This window comes from Plectropomus leopardus, chromosome 5, assembly GCF_008729295.1.
Source record: "Plectropomus leopardus isolate mb chromosome 5, YSFRI_Pleo_2.0, whole genome shotgun sequence".
In the NCBI taxonomy this organism is placed as follows: Eukaryota; Metazoa; Chordata; class Actinopteri; order Perciformes; family Serranidae; genus Plectropomus; species Plectropomus leopardus.
This window is the reverse complement of record NC_056467.1, coordinates 11,226,735-11,250,139: the sequence shown is the minus strand read 5'-3', so window position 1 is coordinate 11,250,139 and position 23,405 is coordinate 11,226,735. Positions and strand designations below refer to the sequence as shown.

Below are 23,405 nucleotides of genomic sequence, written 5' to 3'. Positions count from 1 at the left end.
TTCAACAGTGTTATGCGTAAAAAAAAAGTAACAAAAAATCCCTCTAAAAAAAGAACACAATATATTAGACTTTGTTCTCAGTGATATTATGAAAATATATTTGGAGTTAAAATAGGTTGAACAGCAAACTAATCACAATATCATGAGCAACTGATGTTCTGTGGAACAAGATACTTATCTGCCAGTGTCAGTGAGCCTTACACATAAACAACACTAACGGTCAAAGTCCGTTACTACTAGCTTAATGTAGATTCGCCAAAAGAACTACGCATTCGCCTAAACGGAAACTATGCTGAGGAAGTTTATTTAAGAGCTGTTATTAAGCTCTCATTCAAAGTAAAGCGTTAAATTCAAAAATATTGTGCCGTGTGCATATGTGGCAAACGGATAAAACACGAAGCCGCCGTCGGGAGGACAGAAACAGTTCGTCGAAACAAAGACGGAAGCAAGAGGCAGGGAGTCCTCTCGTTTCACGTCACCTCTTTGGTCGACGTTCATTGGACCAATCGCCGTGGAGGGGGCGGGGTCTGCGGCAAATGAAGAAGCAGCGAGCTGCGGTGCTGGAGGAGAGCAGCAGAGAGAGACCGCACACATCCATCCATCATACCTAACACCGTTTATCGGTAAGAGCCGTTTTATGCAATAACCTACAACTGGTTCAGTCACAAAAAGCTGCACAGATTTTTATAAATGACACGATAGGATAACAAACCTTAACCGCTCAGCTTTGTGAGATTAAAAAAAAAAAAAAAAGCTTATTTCTGAGTTTGTCCACAGAATATTTTTTATGGAGGTGTAGGAATGTGTTGGTGTAATGGAGGATTTTTATTCAGTACTATAAAGGGATTATGATGTTATAATCAACATGTGTGGGCTTAATAAGGGGGCGGGTGGAGACGCACACTGGAGCCAAACATATTTCTTCAAGCCTATTGATTAAAGCGCATAACCGTGTGTCCACCATCCAGTGCTGTTGAATTTTTGTCGGTGGTCTGCGATTGCATTGCTTGTTTTTGTTGTTTGTTTGCGAGTTTCACTGCTCAGACATTGCAGTGTGGTTCTTGTCCTTGAAATACAGGCAAAGGCGCAGTGAGTGAATGTGTGTGAATTAACGAGGCAGATTGTAGTAGCCTGGTCCTACCCTATCCCCACCCCCCCAACTCACACACACATACACACACACACACCACTTGTTATTCCTTCATGCAGGTGTGTGTATGCGTGTGTTCATGGTGGGTTGTGGTGAAAAATCCATGTAACCTGCAGATTGAGCTGGTTCAAATATCTGAGAGAGAAACAAAATACATCTCTTGTAATGTAAAGCTAAATTATCATGATGTATTTATATGTGAAAATGACACTGAGGGGGATAAAGAGTGTGTCAACAATAATCATTTTGGTATCCCTCCTTCTCATGCCTCATTCTCTCAGTCCACCTATGATCTCTTTATCTCTGCAACTCTTATAATGGCCCCCTATCCTCATTTAGGCCCATAGTTTTAGCAGCTCCAGATTCAGAAAATCAGCATCCCTTTCAGTCATAATCTCACCGAATTAATCCCATATGCATCTGAATCACTGGTTAATCTCTGTTGACATCCTGCCGTTTCCTCCCTATCCCCTCCCATGGTGTTAGTGCGTGTATGTGTGTGTGTGTGTGTGTGTCCTGCCTATTCCCACAGTGTGCTGCATTAATTGCATTTCAATAATTAAATGTCTTTCAAATCAGCCTAGCGAAACAGAGCAAGGGAAGGGAGACGTAACTGACTGAATGCTCTGCACACAGCATGTGCATGTGTGCGACTGCCAAGCATAACCTTGCTTTTTGTGTGTGTGTGTGTGTGTGTGTGTGTGTGTGTGTGTGTGTGCATATCCTGCTCTAAGAATAAGAGGAAATTTGCAGTAAGTACTTCAGTTGACTACAGATGCATCATCTCAGGCTAAACTCAACCTGTTATTTGATGCAGTATGAACTGAAGAAAAAAAATCTAATTTAATGTGTCTTTGTCCTGAAATACATTTATGCCCATGGTTACCGAATTTGAATTTACTGGAAAAATGTTGCAGAACAAAAGCTTGACTGTGATCAGCATGAAAAAGTGCTTATTTGTCTTCCTGAATGGGATTCACATGAGAAGCATACTGAGAAAAAGCACGGCAGTTTAAGTTATATAATAAATTTACAGTATATAATTAAAAACATAAAGAAAGGTGGCTAAAATACATTTCAGTAGTTTTTCTTCTGCTCTTAAATTCACTTTTCCCTTTACTTTCTAAACAAACGTGCACACCAAAGCACCTGCACATACACACTCAGTCAGCAGGTTTGTCCCCATCCGTTCATTCTGCTGCTGCAAAGACACGGGGGATTAGTTCATACCCGGCCAGAGAGGAGGATGAGAGCAGAGAGAGATTCAGAGAGAAAGAGGTCAGGAGTTATATCCGGGAGTAACAGAGAGGGTGAGAGGAAATCAAAAAAATGGGAATTACTTGTTTATTTGAATGAATGCATCAAACTGTGAGTGGTCAACATAAAATTAAATATATCCTTGTTTAAACACACACGCGTATGTGATAGGACGGTTTGAGATCAGATCAGCGAGGCAATATCATTTGACTGGAGACATTTATCGATACCATTTAGTACCGAGTTGTTTCGGTCGATATCTTAAAGGTACAGATTACTGATTAATTAATCATTAGTTTAAGCTATACATAAACTCAGAAAAGAAACCTCTAAAATATAGACATTATCGGATAAATTAAGCCAAGATACTAAGTTACCTTTTAACATTTATAAATAATTAGAGATTCACAATATTGGATTTTTTGTCGATATCCAATGTCGATATATAACAACTCCTTTGGCCAATACTGATATCTATATATCTATATATTATTGAAAAATTATGCAGCTTTTCCCACCAGAATCTTCTGACTAAATATGCCTCTTTATCTGTACGCCTGTACCCCAGTTTTTCTTTATTTTGATATGTATTTTCATTTTTTTGCTCATTTATTTTATCACCTGTTTGTCTGTTTTTGTGATTTCTGTTCTTCATACATACTTGTGTCATACTTTTATGTCTTTCAGATATTGTTCTGTTACCTGTATTATTTACATGATTTTTTTTGTACACATTCACTTTGTTCACTTTTTCATATTGGCAAAAATACACATGTTGGCCAAGTCCACTAATTTATTTAAAAGACAATATCAGCTGATAACAATGACGTGCAAGTATTATATTGCATCCCTAAAAATAATTATTTTTAACAGTACAAATTTTGGCGTTTGGTATATATTCTCAACAAAACTCAAGATTTCACAGATTTAAGGGGGTATTCAATACCATTTCACAGCAGTCTTGTCAACCTTTTACAGCCTGTGCAGCTCACATCAGCTCTCTGGTTCACACATATGCACACACTCACAATGCAAGCTGGAAATCAGTCAATTGATTGGTGGTCCTGAGGAGTGGGCCGAGTGGAGAGGAGGGACGACGAGAAAGACAGAGACAGATTTCTCTGAGGAGGACAGTGAGTAGGTTGAAGTGATTTGGTAATACCCATATTTCCTCTCCTTCAGACTCCACGGCTCAAATACCAAATCAATTTGAATTATCTCCTAATTGTCTCACTTGTCACCATCATTGTCTCACTCAATCTCTTCTCAATTTTCACACCTGTGTGCGAGCTAACCCCCCCGCCCCTCCTGAAGCGAGCAAAATAATCACAGTTCAGTTTGTGAGCGATCCAAACACCCTTAATATCACCCTGCCTGCCGTCTCTGCTGTCTCCATCTCACCGGGCTATCACTCCTCATTCAGTATCACCCGCCTTGTCTCCAGTTCTCACCTCCCCCCAAACGCGCACACCCACGCACACGTCTCCCCCATAGGACTAGTTGATAGTGACCTTTCCTGTGCTCCGATGTCTCCCCCGTCTTTAGTCCATTTGAAAAAGCCTCCAGTCTTTTCACTTTTACCACTGACCCCAAATAGAGGCCGATCCAATTACAGCTCAAACCTCCGATCTGTGCTCCCACAGCGCCGGAGCTGTGTGTGTGTGTGTGTGTGTGTGTATGTGTGTTTTCTGATATAGAGAAAGAAAAGAGACACTATTGAGTGTGTCTTGGCAGAGTGTGGGGAGAAGTCAACCATCTTGCCATGTCATGCAGGGGGTCGTTAGATATCACTGGCTCTGAGTCAAAGCTGTGTGTCCATTCAGCTTTTCAGTGCACTTCCTGTCTCTGTCTGTCTTTGCGTCTTCCTCTCTTCTGTGAATCCAAACCATATATCTTTTTTGTTTCTGTCTGTGCTTTTCTTTTTTTTCTCTTTCTCAGTGTATTAAACTGTCTTTATACCTCTTTATCGCTTTGTGCATGTGTGTGTGTGTGTGTGTGTGTGTGAGTGTGTGTGTGTGTGTGTGTGTGTGTGCGCGTGTGTGTGCGTGTGTTCCTCTGGGTATCTCTGTTAGCAGGGATTAATTAAGGGTTTTTAACCTCTGTTTGCCCTCTGTGGAGTGTACAGTGAGCATCCTGGGACTTCAGGCAGGGTCCATAGCACGTTATGTCATTTTCTAACAAATGGCTGAATGAGCTGCAATGCTGGGCTGAGGATGGGGATGTGGGTAGGTTTTGTTTTTTTTGTTTTTTTCTGGCACTGGGATGGATATAAAACTGCAAGGGCAGGGTTGTTTCTGTAAGTTTAACAGGTGCTAATGATCTATTGCTACACCCCCAGGAAACCAGGAAATACAGGAGGGCTCTTTACATATGAAACTATTTCTACACCATAAGTGATACTGTACAATTGTTAGATATTTGGCCATTGAATCAATCAGGGTATTTCTCTCCACTAGTGGCCCTGCGTCACACATCTTGTGTTGCTTTCTCTATTACAGAATAAAGAATTATTTATAATACATTTCAAACTTAATTATAATTTCCTATACATGAGGAAATTCAATTCATTAAATTGGCCACTTAACAAATGAAATACTGCAAATGAGCCAATCCTGAAGTTGCTGGAGGGACAATTTCTGCTTTATAAGACGATACCCAGTGTTTTTCCCTCAGATTTTTACTGTCAAGTAGAATTTGATCTATCTGGAACATGAAGGTATTTTAACTAAATTTAACCAAACTAAACTCTATGATATATAAATAAATTATCATTATTATTATTATTATTATTATATTATATTTTTTAATTATTATCATACTTAACTAATCTAAAATTATGTTAGCTGTGATGTAGGTTTGGATGGTTGTTACCAAGATATTAAGAAATCCTGAATTTAGGGCTGGGTATCATTTTAAAACATTATGATACCAGTACTGATACCAATACCTTTAAAGCAATAGCAATACCCATAGTGTACTTCATTTGATATCAATAATGTGAATGGAGTGGCGTGTATACCATAAATCTCAAAGTAATTGGTCTTTTATTTTATTCAGTCACAACTGAATAAAACAAAAATTACTAAGAATTTTTTTTATTTTTTTATTTGTTGATTAATTAAAAATAAGCAACAAAAAAGAAAAGAAAAACATAAACAATCAAGAAAAATGACCTTAAGAAAGTGCTGAAAGTAAAAAGAATAAAAACACATGTAAATATTCTTTTATTTCTTTAAGTTTTAATATATAATTATATGAATGAAAATATAGCTTTAAGAATATTTCTCCATATTTTTTGACAATATCTCATAATCCAGGTTTGAAAGGGTTAAACCACAAACAAAACTGCTTTGTTATTCTTACAAAAAAAATGCATCCGTGAGATACAATACAAGCCTGCCTGGTTTCTACAGTAGGTGTAAATAGGGGGAAAGAGCAGAATGGACAGCTTGATTGATGGGTTGTATCCACTTTATTGGTCATAGTAATAAAAGTCCCCAGCTGCCGTAGGAGTTTAGCACTTCCTTTTTCCTTGACTGCAATGGAGTTAAAGTCTCGACCCAGCGGTGGACTGTATTGCAGCCTCCTTGTGTAAATCTACTGTTACGTCTTGGGACTCTCCACATCGGTGGGTGAGCAATAGGAGAGAGACGGGTGTCTAATCAAACAGGGGAAACGTGAGACACTCAGACATGAGTGAATCGAGATTAATGATGTAGGTTTAATCTTTTTCAGCTTAAGTGTTCGTTAGTCTTTTTGCATTTCACTCGGTTCAAGACCTGAACAGTATGTAGAAAGTGGTCGGTATAGCGCCTCCAAGGAAAACTTGAAACTCATGAATGATAATCAGACTCCATTATCTCTGTACTGCAAAGCCCTTTTTAAGTTAGTCATCTTCATGGTGCCAGATTGCTTTGCCATTTTTTAACAGAGCGTCCATTGCAGAAATTCAACATTTTTCGGGGCCCAGAGATAATCACGGACATCATTCTCTGCAGTTTATTCCCAGAGGGATAGGCCTTCGTGAAATGGGATGTTAGCATTTGCACAGAATTCGTCAAAGCGCCAATGAGCTCCGGCAGTTTGGAAGTGTACTTAGAGCCTAAGTGAACCAGTGTGCCGTGATTTGAGCTAGAGCAGAGAAGTGGGTTAAAGAGGGAAATACTGTTGGGGGACTTTGCTGCAGCTCCGTTGCGATCGCTTCCAGAGAAAAGAAGAAGCTTGACTTGTTTTTGCAAAATTACTGAGTGCAGTCAGTGCAATGTATGTGTGTCTGGGGAGCGAGTGTGTGTGTTTGTACCAGACAATGTCAGAGAGTGCATTGACTGACAGAACTGGAGCTGGTGTGAGGAGTTCTTGCAAAGAGAGAGGTTAGTCAGAAAATGCTGAGTAGTGTGTGAAAAAAGGAAAAGAGTTTATCTGCCTATATGGAGGGAGGAAGATATCTTTAAAGGGTAAAATGTCTCTCTGTCAGCTCTGCAAAACGAAAAATGTCCATCACTTGCAGTTGCCTTGGTAACCTTGGCTTGGATGTGGAAACGTGTACCTCAAAGTGTGTGTGTTTGTGTGTGTGTGTGTGTGCGTGCCTGTGGATTTGATCCGTGAATGAGGATGCCCATGTTTAATAAATTCCACTGGCCTCCGAAGCATGCCGTCTAAAGGTGTTGGGTTTAAATGGCAGTAAGGATTAAGGTGCGTGCCGTGGATTTGGGTGACGTCACATTTTAATTGTAGAAATGTCAACTGCCGATCTATTCTGTCTGAGAATTAGGATTACACAGAGAGATTAGAGGCTGCTTTTAAAGGCCACCGAGTTTAATTGCATGGAATTAATCAAGTTGTCAGGATTAAACTCTTGCAACTTAAACCATGAGAGATCTTCTGACATATTCGGTTCTTTAAGTCACGGGAGAGCATTTTACAGCTGGGTGTTGGGTTTCCTTGCTTACCTGGGAGGCATGCTGGGAACCCCACCTGAGTAGATTGGAGCCAAAGTTGGTCTTGTAGTCATCAATAGCTGCAGACAACATGCCGCAACTCAAAAGGTCAGAATGGTGTCAGCGTTACAAGGAATAGGCAGCCACCCATGGTGTTATTATCACACTCACACAAACACACACAGGCGCACACTCAGTGATGCTCCACACTACTTTCCCTGGCTTAACTGCATGGCTGGGTCTTTCCTTACACAGAGCGGGGCTGTCTGTCTCAGAAAAGTTCAGCTCCCACAGCTCAGAAGGTCAAGAACATTACCTCCATTTACATCTCTGCCAGCCGCCCCCTCCTTTCCCTCAGCCTTTCTTACTCTCTTTGGATCTCTCGAATTCACACTTCACTGTGTGACGCACGACATGTGAGAGCAGGTGAACGCACGTGACTGACTGTTTATTAACTGCAATACACCAGATTTGTGCCTTCAGGTGTCTGTTCATTTTTCTGGTAAAAATCATTAATGCGACAAAGCCATTTCCAAGGCTTTAAGCATAACTTCTGTGCCTGCAACACTGATTGCCCTCCCTGCCACTGTATGAGTCAAATCTAAACAATATGATCAGATTAAATATCTTACATTAAGTAATCTTAAGGGCCTAAATCGATTTGTCAATCGATCCATTTAACAATAGGCTGGTATTATTAACACACTCTTTATCAAATTAAAAGCACTCACATTCAAAGATCTGGTTGATTTCAAAATGGTTCAAATTATATACAGAGCTAAAAATCAGCTACTACCTAGTAGTATCCAAAAGCTGTTTCAAATGAAAGAAAATTTGAATGATTTGAGAGGAACTTGTATGATCAAGAAACAGTTAGTGAGGGCTAGCGCTACATATTATTGTTTTACCAACAAAGGTGTTAATTTATGGAATTTACAATGTTGTTTGCTGAATATGTCCGATGGGCATTCTGGTGTTGTTTTTCTCACTTATATTTTTATTTTCATTCTCCCATTTTATTTGGCATGTTTGAAATAAAGACCTAAGATTCTATACTTTTTCTCTATTTTTCTTCCTGCCAGCAAGTTTCATGAAAATTACCAAAACCAAAAAGAATTATGCATCAGTTTATCTCTCAGTATTTCCCCATGCTGTCTAGAGCTCTCAGCCCCAAGAGCATGTCATCCAACTTGTGCTGGGAAATTTTAACAGTTCACAATTATTATGATTTCTTTTTTTTTTTTTTAAGGGCAGTAATTTCTTAAATGAGCAAAGCAATGTCATTTGTACAAATAAGAATCTAACTGTGCTGCAGTGAGTATTATTTAATCATCCATATTGCATTTATAAATCTAAATTGTTACATATTTAGGTACATGAACAACAAAGTGTCATGTGACTCCATTTTGTGTGAAGAAACTGTGTCCACTGAAATGGATTTCCATTTGCTGACTGATGTAAATGCAAATCCAGCTGGCACTTTGGTCACCATGCTTGTCAAAAGCAGTTTGTCAGAATACTTATAGACGGAGAACAAACAAGATGAAATGTAGACTGTCAATTTAAATGGACATAAAGTGGGAGTGACATGTGACGATGTGTGTTTTGCAAGAGACTGAGGAATAAAACTTCATTTCTTATGACCTAGATTGGGTTTATTGTAATATAGGCAGGACTGGCTGGCTCCAGCCACTCAATTATGAGATATTGCTTTAAGCAGTCCCCCAGGATGTTGCAATGTTGTGATTGCAACAGTAACACAAATTTAGCCAGTCCCCATGAATTATGCACAACCTTGCAACTTTGTCAAATTACAGCAAATTTAACATAAATTTCATGACTGAAAACAAGTCAGTGTCCAGACTGCACCAACATTTTAAGTTGACTAAATCTGAGAAGACATATTGAGGTTATTTTGTAACAATTCAACTTGTCTTCTCAAATTCAGTCAACTTAAAAATTCAAGACAGACTAGACTCAATTTTTTTAAAAGACAAAACAAATAGTTTATTTTTACAGTGTTCGGGTGTGTGAGCACCACGCCAGGGATGGAGTCATACAAAAAGTGACTGGGCTAACTGTTAGCATCACACAGCTATCGTTACCTAATGGTTATTAATGAGTGCAACGACTGATTTTGTGTGAGATTTTTGTGGCTGTTTAATGGCTCAGTGTTGGACATTAGCCACTGCTGCTGTGTTAGTTAGCTTGTGTTAACGGGGCAGAGATAGCAGAAGGAGAGCAGCTCATGGAGCTAATAATTCCCCTCAAAACTTGTACATTTTTGGGAACCATTTTCAGGCGCAGATTGGCTGCTGTAGCAAGTATTTATGACAGGAGGACAGTGTATGTGGGAGCGAGTCAAAAGAACTACAGTGGCCATGTTTAATGGTAACACAAGAACTTGTCACCAAGTGTAGCTGTTTGATATGTTTTTACTAGTTTTTTGACACCAATGGGGATCTATGGCACAGAGGGATAATCATTTGCTACAGAGAATATTAGGATCAGTTCATTTTCGGTTTTGGTCTTTTTATAGAATTAGTTGGCAATAAGAAGTACTAGAGGATATAACCAAAATAATCCTTTAATGATTTGACATGATTGTGTCTCCCAGGTTGGATTGGCTTTATTTTGGAGGAGAAATTGTTTGTCACATGCCATAGCACAGCAGAGGAAAGGACAGCACACAACAGGATGGGGCGCTAATTCTCTGGCTGCTGCCCATTGTTGTTGTTGACACTCAGGTACATTGTGACCACAGTCACCTGCCGTACGACACAGTAGCAGCCAGCAGATTCCAGCCATGCATGGGACTGCCAACTGAATCATTTTTACAAACCGTATAATGCCAACAGCAGCAGACACAAACAACAAGACAAACATCCATGTGTTATTTCACACTTTATTTGCCATCTCTTGATATCTTTCTCCACTCCACTTTATGCTATATATCATTGACTCTGTCTTGTTTTGTTTAGGCAGCAGAAAACAATGTTGCCTGGCAACAACAGCGCCAGAGCGATGGCTTAGTGTGTGTATATTCCTTTTCATGTTAAAAGGTATAAGGGGAAGGGTTAAAGAGACTGAGAAGGTATGGAAGTGGACAGAAGGGGGGAGGTTGGTGATGATAGATAACATATGGACAAGATGGAGATGAAAGAGGGGGCGAGAAGTGTGTTGGCATGGAAAGATGAGGGGAAGGATGGAGGATGAGGAGGGAATCAGTCATTCTATACAGACAGACAGACACTCATCCATTCACATGCAAAGGCACATCGCACACACGCACACACACACACACACACACTCACACACACATATACAGTGAAGTAGATTTTGAAGGAAAGGAGCTGATTTAACTCAAGATGATAAGAATGGCTATAAAATATGTATGAGCTCATTTTGCAGATGTGCTCTGAACAGCAATACTGACTGCAGTCAGCAGTACAGCTGTAGTAACGACACATTCACGTTGTTTATATAGTTTCTCTCTGCCTCTCATTTCTCTCTCCAGTCCCTTCTGTCTGTTATTTCTATGACTGTGCACAACTGTGTTTAACTCTTCATGTGTGTACTTTTACCTTTTTCTTCCCTCTTTATTCCCTTTTTTTTTAACCACATTTTATTTGGGGTTTTCAGTTTTAACAGATAATACATATAAATAAAATAGTCTTGGCAACACATATGGTGTACCATAAAATTAAAAAGTAGCAGTATCTGATCGGCTGCCATGATCAGAGCAGTTTGAATTCTCCTAATATTAAGGAAAGGTGCTTCAATGCTTCTTTTATAATCTCCTTTACCATAGGAGACAGTGGACCATCCTTAATGAAAGGGGAGAACTCCGTCCCACAGATCGTCATGGCACAATATTTATAGCACCACACAACATCCGCCGTTCTTTACGGAGTCACGAATTTTGTCACATCACACATCCACAGCCTGTGTGAGCCGAAACAACCTCAAAACACAATCCAGTCAACGAGAAAGATGTTTACTGTGCTGTGTGCTGCTTTTTAAGCTTTTATATGCACAGGCTTAAAATCAGATCTTTTCCCTGAATGTAGGCAATGTATTTATCAAAAAAATATGTCTGTTATTACTTCTTACATGCTCATTTAGTTATAATATTTCATTTTGTTTTATGTGTATTACTATTTACTGTTTTCTATAGCCTAATAGAGCTTCTAGCAAAAATATTTCATATGATTGTACTGTAAGCGAAAGGACAATAATCATCTCTACAAGATCATAATCAGCATATTAACAGAACACTAGTGGACATTTTAAGCCAGATGATGTTTTTAATTCAACATGTTGAAAGTGTTAAAATGAGAGTATGTACAGCAGTGTCTAACACACTGTACATATTTTGAGTAAATGTAAGTTATTTTAACATAATCATATTGGGATTCTTGGCGATAAATATGAGGGGAAAGGAGGGTGAGTGGGAGCATTCACAGTGTGACAACTGTTTCTTTTCACAGAGACTGGGAGCGTTTATTGTCTTTTTTCATTTTAATTCTAACCTTGGTAATGAAAGCATGTTTTTCACTGGGTTGTCAGTGTTTAGCCTGCATAATGTGAAACAACAAGAAAGTAACACACAAACTTATTAAGGTAATAATATTAATATTAATGATTTCAATATTAATGTAAATAATAATAATACTATATTCTTTATATCTTAAAGCACACTTTTTAAGATCAACGTCACAAAGTACTTCAAGAAAGCAGCAAATCACTACATTTTTAAAAACAATTAAGAAAAAAACTATTATGGGCACTTTTGCTAGTCTGTCATCTGAACATCGTCGTTTCGTATAGGAGCCTAATGTAAGAGCACTGCAATTCTTTAAACACCACAGCTGTCTTTTCCTAGGTTCTTATGAATTCTCCTTCGCATCTTTCCTTGACCTCATGATGTTTTCTATTGAGGTTAAGGAAAAGTGGTTTGGAAAGTAGATTATTTGGATTTGTCGACCACAGCCTTGGTTTTATCTCTTCCTTAACCCACTGCCCTTTCATCTATATTCATTTAAATCCATTTTTTTCCTTTTATCCCACTCTTTGGCTTCCCAGCACTTTTCTAAGCAGACAATTAACAGTGTCTGTATGAATAATAGAGCCCTCTTTGCATTTATAAATTCATCTCTGCTACCATAATTTTTGAAGAATACTTTTTTTTTACAAATGCATTCACTTTTGTTTTCATAATCTAAACTGGCACAGTGTTTGACTGGCAGATGTTTCCTGTCTCTCTCCTCTGATCTCTTTTCGTCATCCTACATCCTCTCTTTAATTTCATCTCTGTCTTCCTCGCTTCCTTGTCCTTCATCTTTTTTTCTCCCTTATGCAATCATCTTCTCTACCTTTATCTCCCTCCTTTCTGCAATCCTCCTCTCTCTACTTCTGGCTCTGTCCATGCCCAAATCGTTCTCCCTCTTTCATCTTATCCTTCCTGCATTCTCATCTGTTTTCCTTCCTCTCACACCTTTTTGGCTGCCCATCCCCCATCCACCCCTTCAATCAATCATTTTCTGTTCCTTATCCCTCCTGTTTCCTCCCTCTTTGCCTCATTAACTCTCCATCCTCTCCTTTTTCTTCTACATCTCCTTTCTCTTATCTGTCTCTCCATCATCACACTAACTTCTTTATCTCTCCATGTAACCTTCCACTCCTGACATCCCTCTTTCTCTCAGCTCTCTGTGGTCTTTGCTGCGATGTTGATCCTGGACGTGTTGTCCCCGCTCCTCCTCCTCTCCATCCTGTTGCCGCGCTACGGTTGCCGGGCGGCAGACATTCCGGAGGACACTATATCAGAGTTCTCGGTCAGACTGTACCACCGGCTGCAGGCGGCAGGGGATCAGGATAACATCATTTTCTCTCCGCTGAGTGTGGCTGTGGCCCTGGGCATGGTGGAGCTGGGAGCCAGGGGCGCTTCACTGGAGGAGATACGACAGGCTGTTGGATTCAGCCACCTGCTGCCAGGTGAGAGACACTCTCATAAACACATGCTAACCAGCATGGGGGTCAAAGGGAAAGTCTTTGTTAAAGTCACAAAGTTTGATTAAAGGTGCACTTATCCAACTTTGCACATTAATTTCAATTATCTCATCAGTTTTACTTAAAATCTTCTTGCAATATTTTGGCCATTTTGTAAGTTACTCGTTGTCTCATGTTTTTGAAAGAAATCGTGCAAATTTGCTCAGGTATCAAAGGGTTAATCAATAAAACCAAAAATGTCAGGGCTGTTTCTTTGCTTTAATTGAACCTTTACTGTATCATTGTTTGACATTAGTGTATGGATCTTTTCCACAGTACTCTGTATACACACTTGCAGCTTGAATGTGTGTGTGTGCCTCCCTCTGCTATCCAGGTGTGGAGTTCTCTTTGCTCCAGAACCTGACCGCAGCTCTGTCCGAAGAAGATACCCACTGCGTGATACGATTTGCAAACAGCCTCTTCCTGCAGGAAGGCGTCACCTTTAACCCAGAGTTTCTGCATCTCATGAGGAAATACTTCCGGGCTGATGTGGAAACAGTAGACTTCAGTGAATCAGCAGCCGTGGCCGAGCAGATCAACAACTGGGTGGAAAATCATACTGAGAGTGAGTGAGAGAGAGAGAGAGGGAAAGAAGCAGATGAATGATGAATATATTATTACATTTCCAATCCCAGCATATAGTGACATGGAGTTGTGTCATTGTTTCTTAGATCAGATGATCTGAAAACAAAATTTAACGAATACATTTCCAACCCCCAGTTGCACAAATCTTTATCCTTATCCTTGTGTGCAACTTCAAAAGCTGCATCACAGCAGGAGCTGTCCTCAGGCTAATGAATTTAATGTGGATCCTACAGTAACACACTGAATAAATCACTCCCTACAGGTAAGATCCGTGAGCTGCTATCAGCTGAGGACTTCAACAGCGTGACCCGCCTGACCCTGGTGAATGCGGTCTACTTCAGAGGCTCCTGGAAGAACCAGTTCAGACCAGAAAATACCAGAACCTTCTCCTTTAGCAGAGACGATGGCTCTGAAGTCCAGACGCTCATGATGTACCAACAGGGAGACTTCTACTACGGTAGGAAGGAGCTGCATGTGTGTGTGTTTCGATTTGTACTTGTGGCTCTTTTTCTGGAGCCCTTGAATTTCAGCTCACATTTCCTGAGGTTATTTAAAATGTTAATCTTAGATCTGAAATATTCATATTTGGAGTGTTATTCCCAGGAAAGCCTCGTCTTTTTTGTTCAGTGAGCTTTGCTGGTAAAATCTTCTTCCCTTGCACAAACTCCTCTGATACGTCAGTTTGATTTAGTAGTATATACTTAAAGGCTATCTAAGCTTTACTGTGAAAGTCTGTCTTAAGTCATATAATACTATATCAGGTTTACTGAATCTATTCTGACAGTAGATAGAACAAACACACTGTCTTTGTATTTATTATATATATCTAATTTTTTACACCTTCACATACCTGTGTGCTGAGGGATGCTTTTTTAATGTGAATTTCCAAATCTCTCTGGAGAGACCTTTTTCCTCTCTTCAAATTAATACAATACATACAATTTTCACATGCAGCATGCACGCTGTGTATTGCAAATTTTATTTTTTTTATGGAAGAAAAATTTGTTTCAAAAGGTCAGTGACTGAAACAATAACATACTGTATTGTTCTATTAGGTGCTGGAACAAGGCAAGGGATGTTATGACAAGAATTTCAGTTTACAATATTATCCCAATAATCATCCAACTATGCTTAATACTCTTAAATGGCACTGAAACATACTGACATCACTCTACCTTACATTTTGTTTAAAAAAACAACAACGTATATTTTTAACTGCATCACAGATAGGACAGATCTTTTTTGTGCTCAACAATCTTAAAAAGCAAGGCTATTTTCAACTATTTGAAAAGGAATCATATCTTTCAATATGAAATGTGTTTTTGAGGTTGAGACTCCATCATTGAGACTCCATCATTGTTAGTTGCCAGCAGTCTCTTTGAATGCTGTTGGACCCAATATTCACAATTACATCCTAAAAGTGCAAAGTCATCATGATCTATTTATTGTAAGTGTTTTTTAGCATGAATAATCTGTGGTAAAATCATATTGTCCCTTACCCACAACTAACTAATTAATTGTTTAGTCTGAACAGTAATGTCACAAAATAGTGAAAAATGTAAAATGCACACTACCAGTGCACAAGGTGACATCCTTACATTGCTTGTTTTATCATGCCAAGATACAAGACCCAAAGATTTAAGTTTCCATCCATGTAAAACAGTGAAAAGCTGAAAATTCTCCATTTTAAAAATGTATTATTTTATTTAACCTTTATTAAACCAGGTTGGTCCTATTGAGAGTAAAAATCTCTTTTTCAGGGGAGACCTGGCCAAGACAGTCAGCAATGAAAACACAAAGTTGCAGACAGAGACACAAAGGGAGATAAAATACAATTCACAAGCACTAAAATTTGCATTAAAAGAGAACTATCTATCAGTCAAAAGAGAGCTCTCCGGGGGTCATTTGCACAACCAGGCAGGCTAAAGACAACGACATTCTGTAGAATCTGCTACTAACTCTTTCATTTTAGATTTAAAGACATTTAGTGACACCAGCTCCTTGAGTTTCAAGTCATTCTGAAAGAAATTCCAGGCTGAGGGTGCAGAATACCCAAAGGCCCTTTTCACAATTTCTGTCCAAGTATTTGGGACCGAGAGCATAAAGAGGTCCTGAGAACGCAATGAGTACTGACCGGTACTTTTCTGCACTATGAAAACACAGAGAAAGTGTGGAGAAAGTGTGGGAACAGACCAAGAATCGCTTTGTAAATAAAGGTGTACCAACTTAAGAGCTTTCGGGTTGCCAGAGCACGCCATCCTAACTGAGAGTTCAACTCACAGTGGACTTTACAATTTGTAAAGAATCTCAAGGACACATGATAAGCTGAATCAACCAAATGGAGACACTGAGCAGAGGCATACATGTACAAAACATCACCATAGTCCATAGTTCAATTTTTGTTATCCTCTTGCTGTTGTTTCCCCCCTATGTGACAGTTTGACATTCGAGTGTTATGTAGCTAAATCTAGTGAGGCATTACATGTATTTTGCTGTCTGGGTTTATTTTCTGAATGGTTGCTGTCGTTAAATTCCTGTTGAAGTTTTGCATGCCATAAACAATTTTAAGCTTATTTTATCAAACTTATTTGTGGGCTAGAGCACTATGCATGACAGATATTGGTGTATTTGGTGTTTTGCCAGCACTGTGATGTGTAAGACTTTTTGTACCAGAGTCCTGCAGGTTGGCTAGTGCTGTTACATCTAAATGACTCCAGTCTCTCTTCTATGCATCTAATGTTTTTTTTTTTTTTTTTGTCTGACGTACTGCCAAAGACTGTTACGTCAGATTCTTACTGCACTGCAACTAAAGTTGGCGCGTTTGAGTTATTTTGGTGCAGTCTGTATGTGTGTAGTGAGCTTTCACACTTGCATACACCTACGTTCATAGGATGCACACATACTCATTCTCATCATGGAGATCTGTGTGTGTGTGTGTGTGTGTGTGTGTGTGTGTGTGTGTGTGTGCGTGCATGCGTGCGTGTGTGTGTGTTTGGTGAGCGTGGCGTCTGTGTGGATGCAGAACAGGGACAGGTCCTTGGGGAGAAGTCTGCGTTTGCATTCTCATATTGAAGCACAATCATGTTGGTTAAGTAAAATGTTTTGGGGAAGCCACACCCCGCTCTCTGCTGCAATGTGGCCTCGCTCTGCATCAGCAGCTGTTACACAGAATTCTACATGTAAGTTAATGGAGGATCATAAGTCTTTTTGTTGTGATTTTCCCTTTTAAGCAGCTTCAAAAGAAAAATCATGTGCCAAGATTGGGATAAAGGCTGGCAGTGTTAATTGCTCTATAATCTCTGTCTTGCACTGCAAATAGCTAAGTAAGAGAGATAATCTTATATTTAGACTTAAAATCTAGTTGGACTTGTTTTGAGCATAAAAGGATTATCTCGTCCTAACTAAGAAACACTGTCTCACTTAATTCAAGTAAATGTTTGTTGGCTTGTCTTGATTAAAATGGGTTTTGTTTAATTAGACACAAGAGACAAGTCTCTTAAAGATCCACCTTACAATGATCAAGATATCACTTTCTCTGCCTCTGTAGTATATCTGTAAGCATATATCAGGTCTTACAGATGTTTGTGTGTGATCACTTGTGTATTTGTCTCTGAATGTGTGTAGGCCGTTGTATTTGTATGAGTACCTGCAAGGATTTTTTCTTTTTCGATGGTTATCTCCAAGTCTAAAAAGCTAAGCCAATGCTGAAGTGCTTTAGACCTGCCTTCTCTCTAATGGCCAGCAGGGGGTGACTCCACTGGTTGCAAAATTAAGTCTTTGAATGTGACATTAACTCTTGCCTTCTTCCCCTTAACCTAACCATCCGTGACTTTGTCACCTAATCCTAACCGTCCGTGCCAGCATGTGTGTTTGTTGACATTCAGGTGTTGGTTGCCATGTGCTGTTGTTGTCTAAATATAAGCATGTGCAGTGTCATCCCACCATGTGCATTTGTTGACATCACAGTGGCGGCATCCCAGAACGTAAATATCAGATGCAGAAGGATATCAAACTCGAAATATGTAGACCTGAAAGTATCCTGACAAAGCGGCAACATGGATGAGTTTGGATGAGAACACATTGGTATGCTTTAAGTCGCTGTGACGATGGTGTCTTTGGGTTCTCCATCAGATCCACCTCTTGCTCCTCCATAGCTCCACCCTCTCTTCCAAATATGGTCACTTCTGGGAGACATGTACGACATGATACACCCCTATATAGCTAGCTGATCACTATCTTAACAAATTTTGTCGGGACTTCTGTTCTGGGACTTCTGTTTCTGGGCCAAGGAGTGAAAGAAGCTGATCATGGATTGGTGTGTAAAAATGCAGCTAGAGGGCCACAAACCAGTGGATGATGTCAAGGTGGCTACATCCACTTCTTTTATTCAGTCTTTGGGCATTGTACAAAAAATAGCCAGACTCATCCTTTACTGCTGAACTTCAAACAACTTCAAAGAGAATGTCAAACGCTTTCACACAACTGTAACTAAAGCCTTTAAAGTCAGGCATCAGTGCTTTTTAATTAGCTCATCAAGAAAATGACCATGCGTGCTTCAATCAATACAGTTGATCAATATGCTTTAACATGCTGCTTATGTTCCTCCTCAGCAAAGTTCACAAACCCATTACATGAAGCGCCGGTACATGTGTGTATGTGCATGGCTGCACATTTTTTCAGTGTTTGCATATGTCCCCCCCCTCCACCAGGTGAATTCAGCGACGGCTCACAGGAAGCTGGCGGTGTGTACCAGGTGTTAGAGATGCCCTATGAAGGGGAGGACATGTCCATGATGATCGTTCTGCCTCGGCAGGAGGTGCCCCTGGCTTCCCTGGAGCCCATCATCAAAGCACCGCTGCTGGAGGAGTGGGCTAACAATGTCAAACGGCAGAAGGTGGAAGTCTACCTACCAAGGTGAGAAGTTTCACACACAAGCAAAAACACATGCATGCATGCCATACAATATTCTCTGTTCATGGCACCGTTGTGTTTTGGTAGTTTTGTGCAACCAATTTATCTCATCATACCTCAGTTACTTAAGTATAAAATAGAGATTAGTGATCTTCCATCATTGGAAGTCTATTTCTTTATTAATGTTGCTGTAAAATGGCAGTTCCTAAAAATAGATTTTTCATTCCAAGGGCATCAAAATCTGTTATATGCCACAAATATGTAAAATAGTGTACCAGTCTCAGGCAATTAAAGTCAAATGAAATGTCATAAAAAGTCATAGTATATGCCACAGAAATGTCAAAAAGCATGATAGCATAGTCTGCAATAAATATGTCATTAAAATGTTAGTGTAGTAAATCATAAAAGAATTCAGGGAAAAAAAATCAAATTATAGTGTGCCAACATCCTAAACAATCTCAGTGTAGTCTGAAAAAAGGCCATAAAAAATATCGACTGAACCAACAAATGGACTTTACTATGTGGACACCATGTAATTCACATTTGGCTAGCTACAGTATGAAGGAATGTTTAAATGTAAATTACCACCACATAGTGATGGACCTTCAGAAGTTGCACAGTCAATTTTTCATTTAAAACTAAAAATAAGTATGTACAAGCACTGTGCACATGCATGCAAAGTGATAACAATATACCTTTAAATATTTAAGCCAATGCCACTGTAGCAAAACATAATAAGATACACAATAGACTTTGATGTCTGTCAACTTAAGCTGTATGTTTTGTGACTAGATGATAAATTATCATCCACCTCAAATTTCTAACCATTAACACGTGACTGCTGACTGCGCTGTCAAGGTTCAAAGTGGAGCAGAAAATCGACCTGAGGAGCACTCTGCAGGAGCTGGGAATAAAGAATATCTTCACTAACGATGCTGATCTCTCTGCCATGACAGGTAACACTCAGCTGTATAGAAAACCACAGACACACATGCAAATCGCTGAAAGAAGGGACACAGATTGCCATAAAGGGCACATAGATAAAACACAAATAGTAAAAGAAATAAACTTCAAGAAGGATTCAGTATGAGAGGTTGATTCAATATTTCTGCTCCTTGGCTGCATTAAAGTTGCCTCCGGTGCTTTCTCAGGTAACCAAGGTAACTGGCACCAAGTGGGCAGGTCAGGAGCTGTCACATCATGTGGTAAAAATAGATCAGGAGAAAGAGAGAGAGAGAGTTACATACACAGAGGCAGAGGAAAATAGATGTAAAGACTTTGCATCTAAAGCAAAAATATAAATAAAATAAATGAAAAAAGGTAAATACTCCTTACAGAGCCTTATAGAGAACAACTACATCTGACCAAAATGCATCAGCAAATCACAGTTGACAAATCCTTAAAAAACTCAAGATGCTTCATGCTTCATTCTGAACAGCTTGTTCTTACTGTTCATGTGGAGCTAGTATTTAATTGTGAAACACAATCTGCAGTCTGTACTGGACTTCAGCACATCTTGTACTAGCTCAACATGTGCTCAGAGGAGACGTTCTATTCTGGCAGGTAGATAGAGATAAGAGGGTATTTTAAAATGCTTTTAATCAACTCATTTTCTGTTTGTGTAGAGAGCACTATTTTTCAAATGAGACTGCATGATGTCATCCCATGCACTAGTATAAATGTTGATTTTACAAATATGTGGTTGTGTTCCAGTGTACCCTGAGCTTTAAAGAAATACTTCACCCCCAAAATGTTCTTCAAGAATTTATGAGTTCTTTTTACATGCGCAACAACAGCAGAGGAGGGCTTGCACACAGAAGAAAAAAAGAATCAGAATGAGGTCTGTATTTCACATGTTGCAGGGCTGTACAGACAAATGTGCAAAAGTGCATGGAGTGCAGAGGTGCAAATGTTTAAGTCCATGCTGGACTTTCCTCAGTAGAAAAATGAAGCATGCATACTGTTTCACCACACATATAGGTTACTCATACAGGTGCAACTACTCAGTCATCAGGAGCTTGATTGTGCACACATGTAGTCAATTAACAGGTCACATCATGGCAAGCTCAGCAACCATCATTCAGAAACACAGTCCCAAGCAAATACTGGTGTAAATGCATACAATGATGGAATACAAACTGAAAATGGGGCAACTGGTGCAGGGAGAAAATAAAAAGATAAAATAAAATAAGAAAAATAAATAAATGAATAAATAAAACAGATAAATAAAAATGAATAAAAAATATTGAAATGCAGACCTCAGTCTGATTCTTTTATTCTTCTGTGTGCGAGTCCTCCTCTGCTGTTGCTTTGTATTACCCTGGCTACCGCACCAGAAAAGAAGACTCAGGCGCAGCTAATTCCATGCCTTCTAGTTTCTTCTTACATGCAACCAACGTGAACCAAGAATCCAGGCGAGGCATGCAAGAAATACAGTTTTCTTCATGAATTCAAAGTAACACAGGTTCATGCTGTGTAAAGTATTCATTTTAAAATGTGCTGGTGCACAGACTATGAGTGTCATCCTGCAATAAGACTCAGCATCATGTTGTCATCACATCTCACAATGACTGATGAGTGATCCAAAAACAAAGTGATGATCTGTGTGCTTTTGTGCGTGTATGTGACAGATGGTAAGGACCTGTTCATTGGGAAGGCAGTTCAGAAGGCTTACCTGGATGTGACTGAGGAAGGGGCAGAGGGAGCCGTTGGGTCAGGTAGACTTCATCTTTTTCTCTATATCATAATCTCTCTGATCAGTAACATTATTAATACATACTTGGACTGGGTACTGTTTAAAAAATCCCATTACCAGTTCCAATAAATTACTTCATTTGATACCCTATTTTTCTATGACTGGTGCAAATTTGATACTTATCATGTTAATGAAAGCATTCAGTTAACTGTAAAATACCACCAGACACCACAGGCATGACATAAAGTCATACTCAAGAACATTTTGGTAGCATGTAAGCTCATTTAACTGCCAGTTCTGTCAAACACACTGTGCTCGACCACACTAGACAATTTGGGTTGTAGCTATTGTATCAGTGAGTCAATCAAGTGTCACAAATAAGGCTTGCAGTGATTGGCAGCAAGCAAAACTATACAAATAGTCCTTTTTTTTGACGTAAGAAGTTTCCATTTGTTCAGCTAATAGCTTAAAAGTATTGATTACCAATACTCAGCTCTAGTAGTGACAGAACATAACATTTTCTTTGAGTGAATTGGCTTCTACAATAACATCAAGCCTTACTAAACCCTGCCCCTCTCTGTCTGAAAATAATGGTGTTTGTTTCCCCCTTTCCCTTTCCTCTCTCTCTCTTAGGAATGATCGCCCTGACTAGGACTTTGGTGCTGTACCCACAAGTCATGGCCGATCACCCGTTTTTCTTTGTCATAAGAAACCGGAGGACAGGTTTGTGTGCCGTCATACATGTAAATGTGCCTCTTTTATACAGTATGTGTGTTTTGACCCAACTTTCTATTCGCCCCCTCCTCTCCCAGGGTCCATTCTCTTCATGGGCAGAGTCATGACCCCTGAAGTCATCGAGCCCAACGACCATGACTTTGACTCTATGTAACTGCAGTGTGAGGTCACTCACTCTCAGATCCTGACGTCATAGCTACCTATCCTCTATATCACCATCTCCTGCTGTGTTTTATACTCTTGAGAAATTAAAATACAAACTGAATATTATACGATGTATTATATATTGGAAAATGACATACAACATATAATGTGACTGTGTTTTGATACTGGAAGCTTTAAACTCTTGGACACAGAGATGCAGAAAGAGGAAGCTGTACATATTCTCTGGTAAAGGATTGTTTGTATATGAGAAAGAAGAACACATGATATGTAATCCACGCACAACCCCTTTAAGTTCAGCAGCTTCGTACTCACTTGCACCCACACAGGATGCACAGAAAAGGTTTTCTCTCTACTTCTTTAAAATATATTTACTCTTTATCACTCCAGATACAGTACGTGCACACTGTAAGTTTCACACTTTAATTATATCCCTGTACATTTGACATTGTGTTCTATATATACATATATACTCAGTATTTATTGCAGAATAAACGTGCAAACATTTTGTCCCTATACAATGAATCTTAGTAATACATCTGTTTCAGACAGTATTCTAGACATTTTTTACACTGTAGGCACATGGCTAAACTGCTGATGAACTAATATGCCTTATCACATCTGAGTGGTTGATTAAGCCCCAGCTGGGCATCTCACAGGTGAGCGGAGGGGAATGCTAAACTAAAGCAGGTTGCTATAGAGACGGACCAGAGCATGCAGGCGCACTGAAAAAGATCTGCTGCACCGTTTTGGATGTACGGGGAGAAACAGTAACACCAGCTGTATTCAGTCTTTTACTCAATAAAAACATGAATGTGTTCCCATTAGAAAACTGCCTTTGTGTTTTTACTGTATGTGCTTAAAGGCATTTTTGAATATAAGCTGTATTTTCAAAACAGTATGGGTCGTCCACAGTAGGTGGTTC

General features: G+C 39.4%; 1 protein-coding gene across 1 annotated transcript; it reads left to right on the top strand.

Annotated features, from left to right (window-relative positions):
• Positions 1-555: 555 nt before the first annotated feature.
• Positions 556-23,270, top strand: serpini1 (serpin peptidase inhibitor, clade I (neuroserpin), member 1). The gene is made up of 9 exons (XM_042487001.1): positions 556-623; positions 13,050-13,338; positions 13,727-13,957; positions 14,240-14,434; positions 18,687-18,891; positions 19,747-19,844; positions 21,519-21,605; positions 22,217-22,306; positions 22,396-23,270. Exons 2-9 carry the CDS (start codon positions 13,071-13,073, stop codon positions 22,470-22,472), a joined length of 1,251 nt encoding a protein of 416 aa, XP_042342935.1. The 5' UTR covers positions 556-623; positions 13,050-13,070; the 3' UTR covers positions 22,473-23,270.
• Positions 23,271-23,405: the final 135 nt, after the last annotated feature.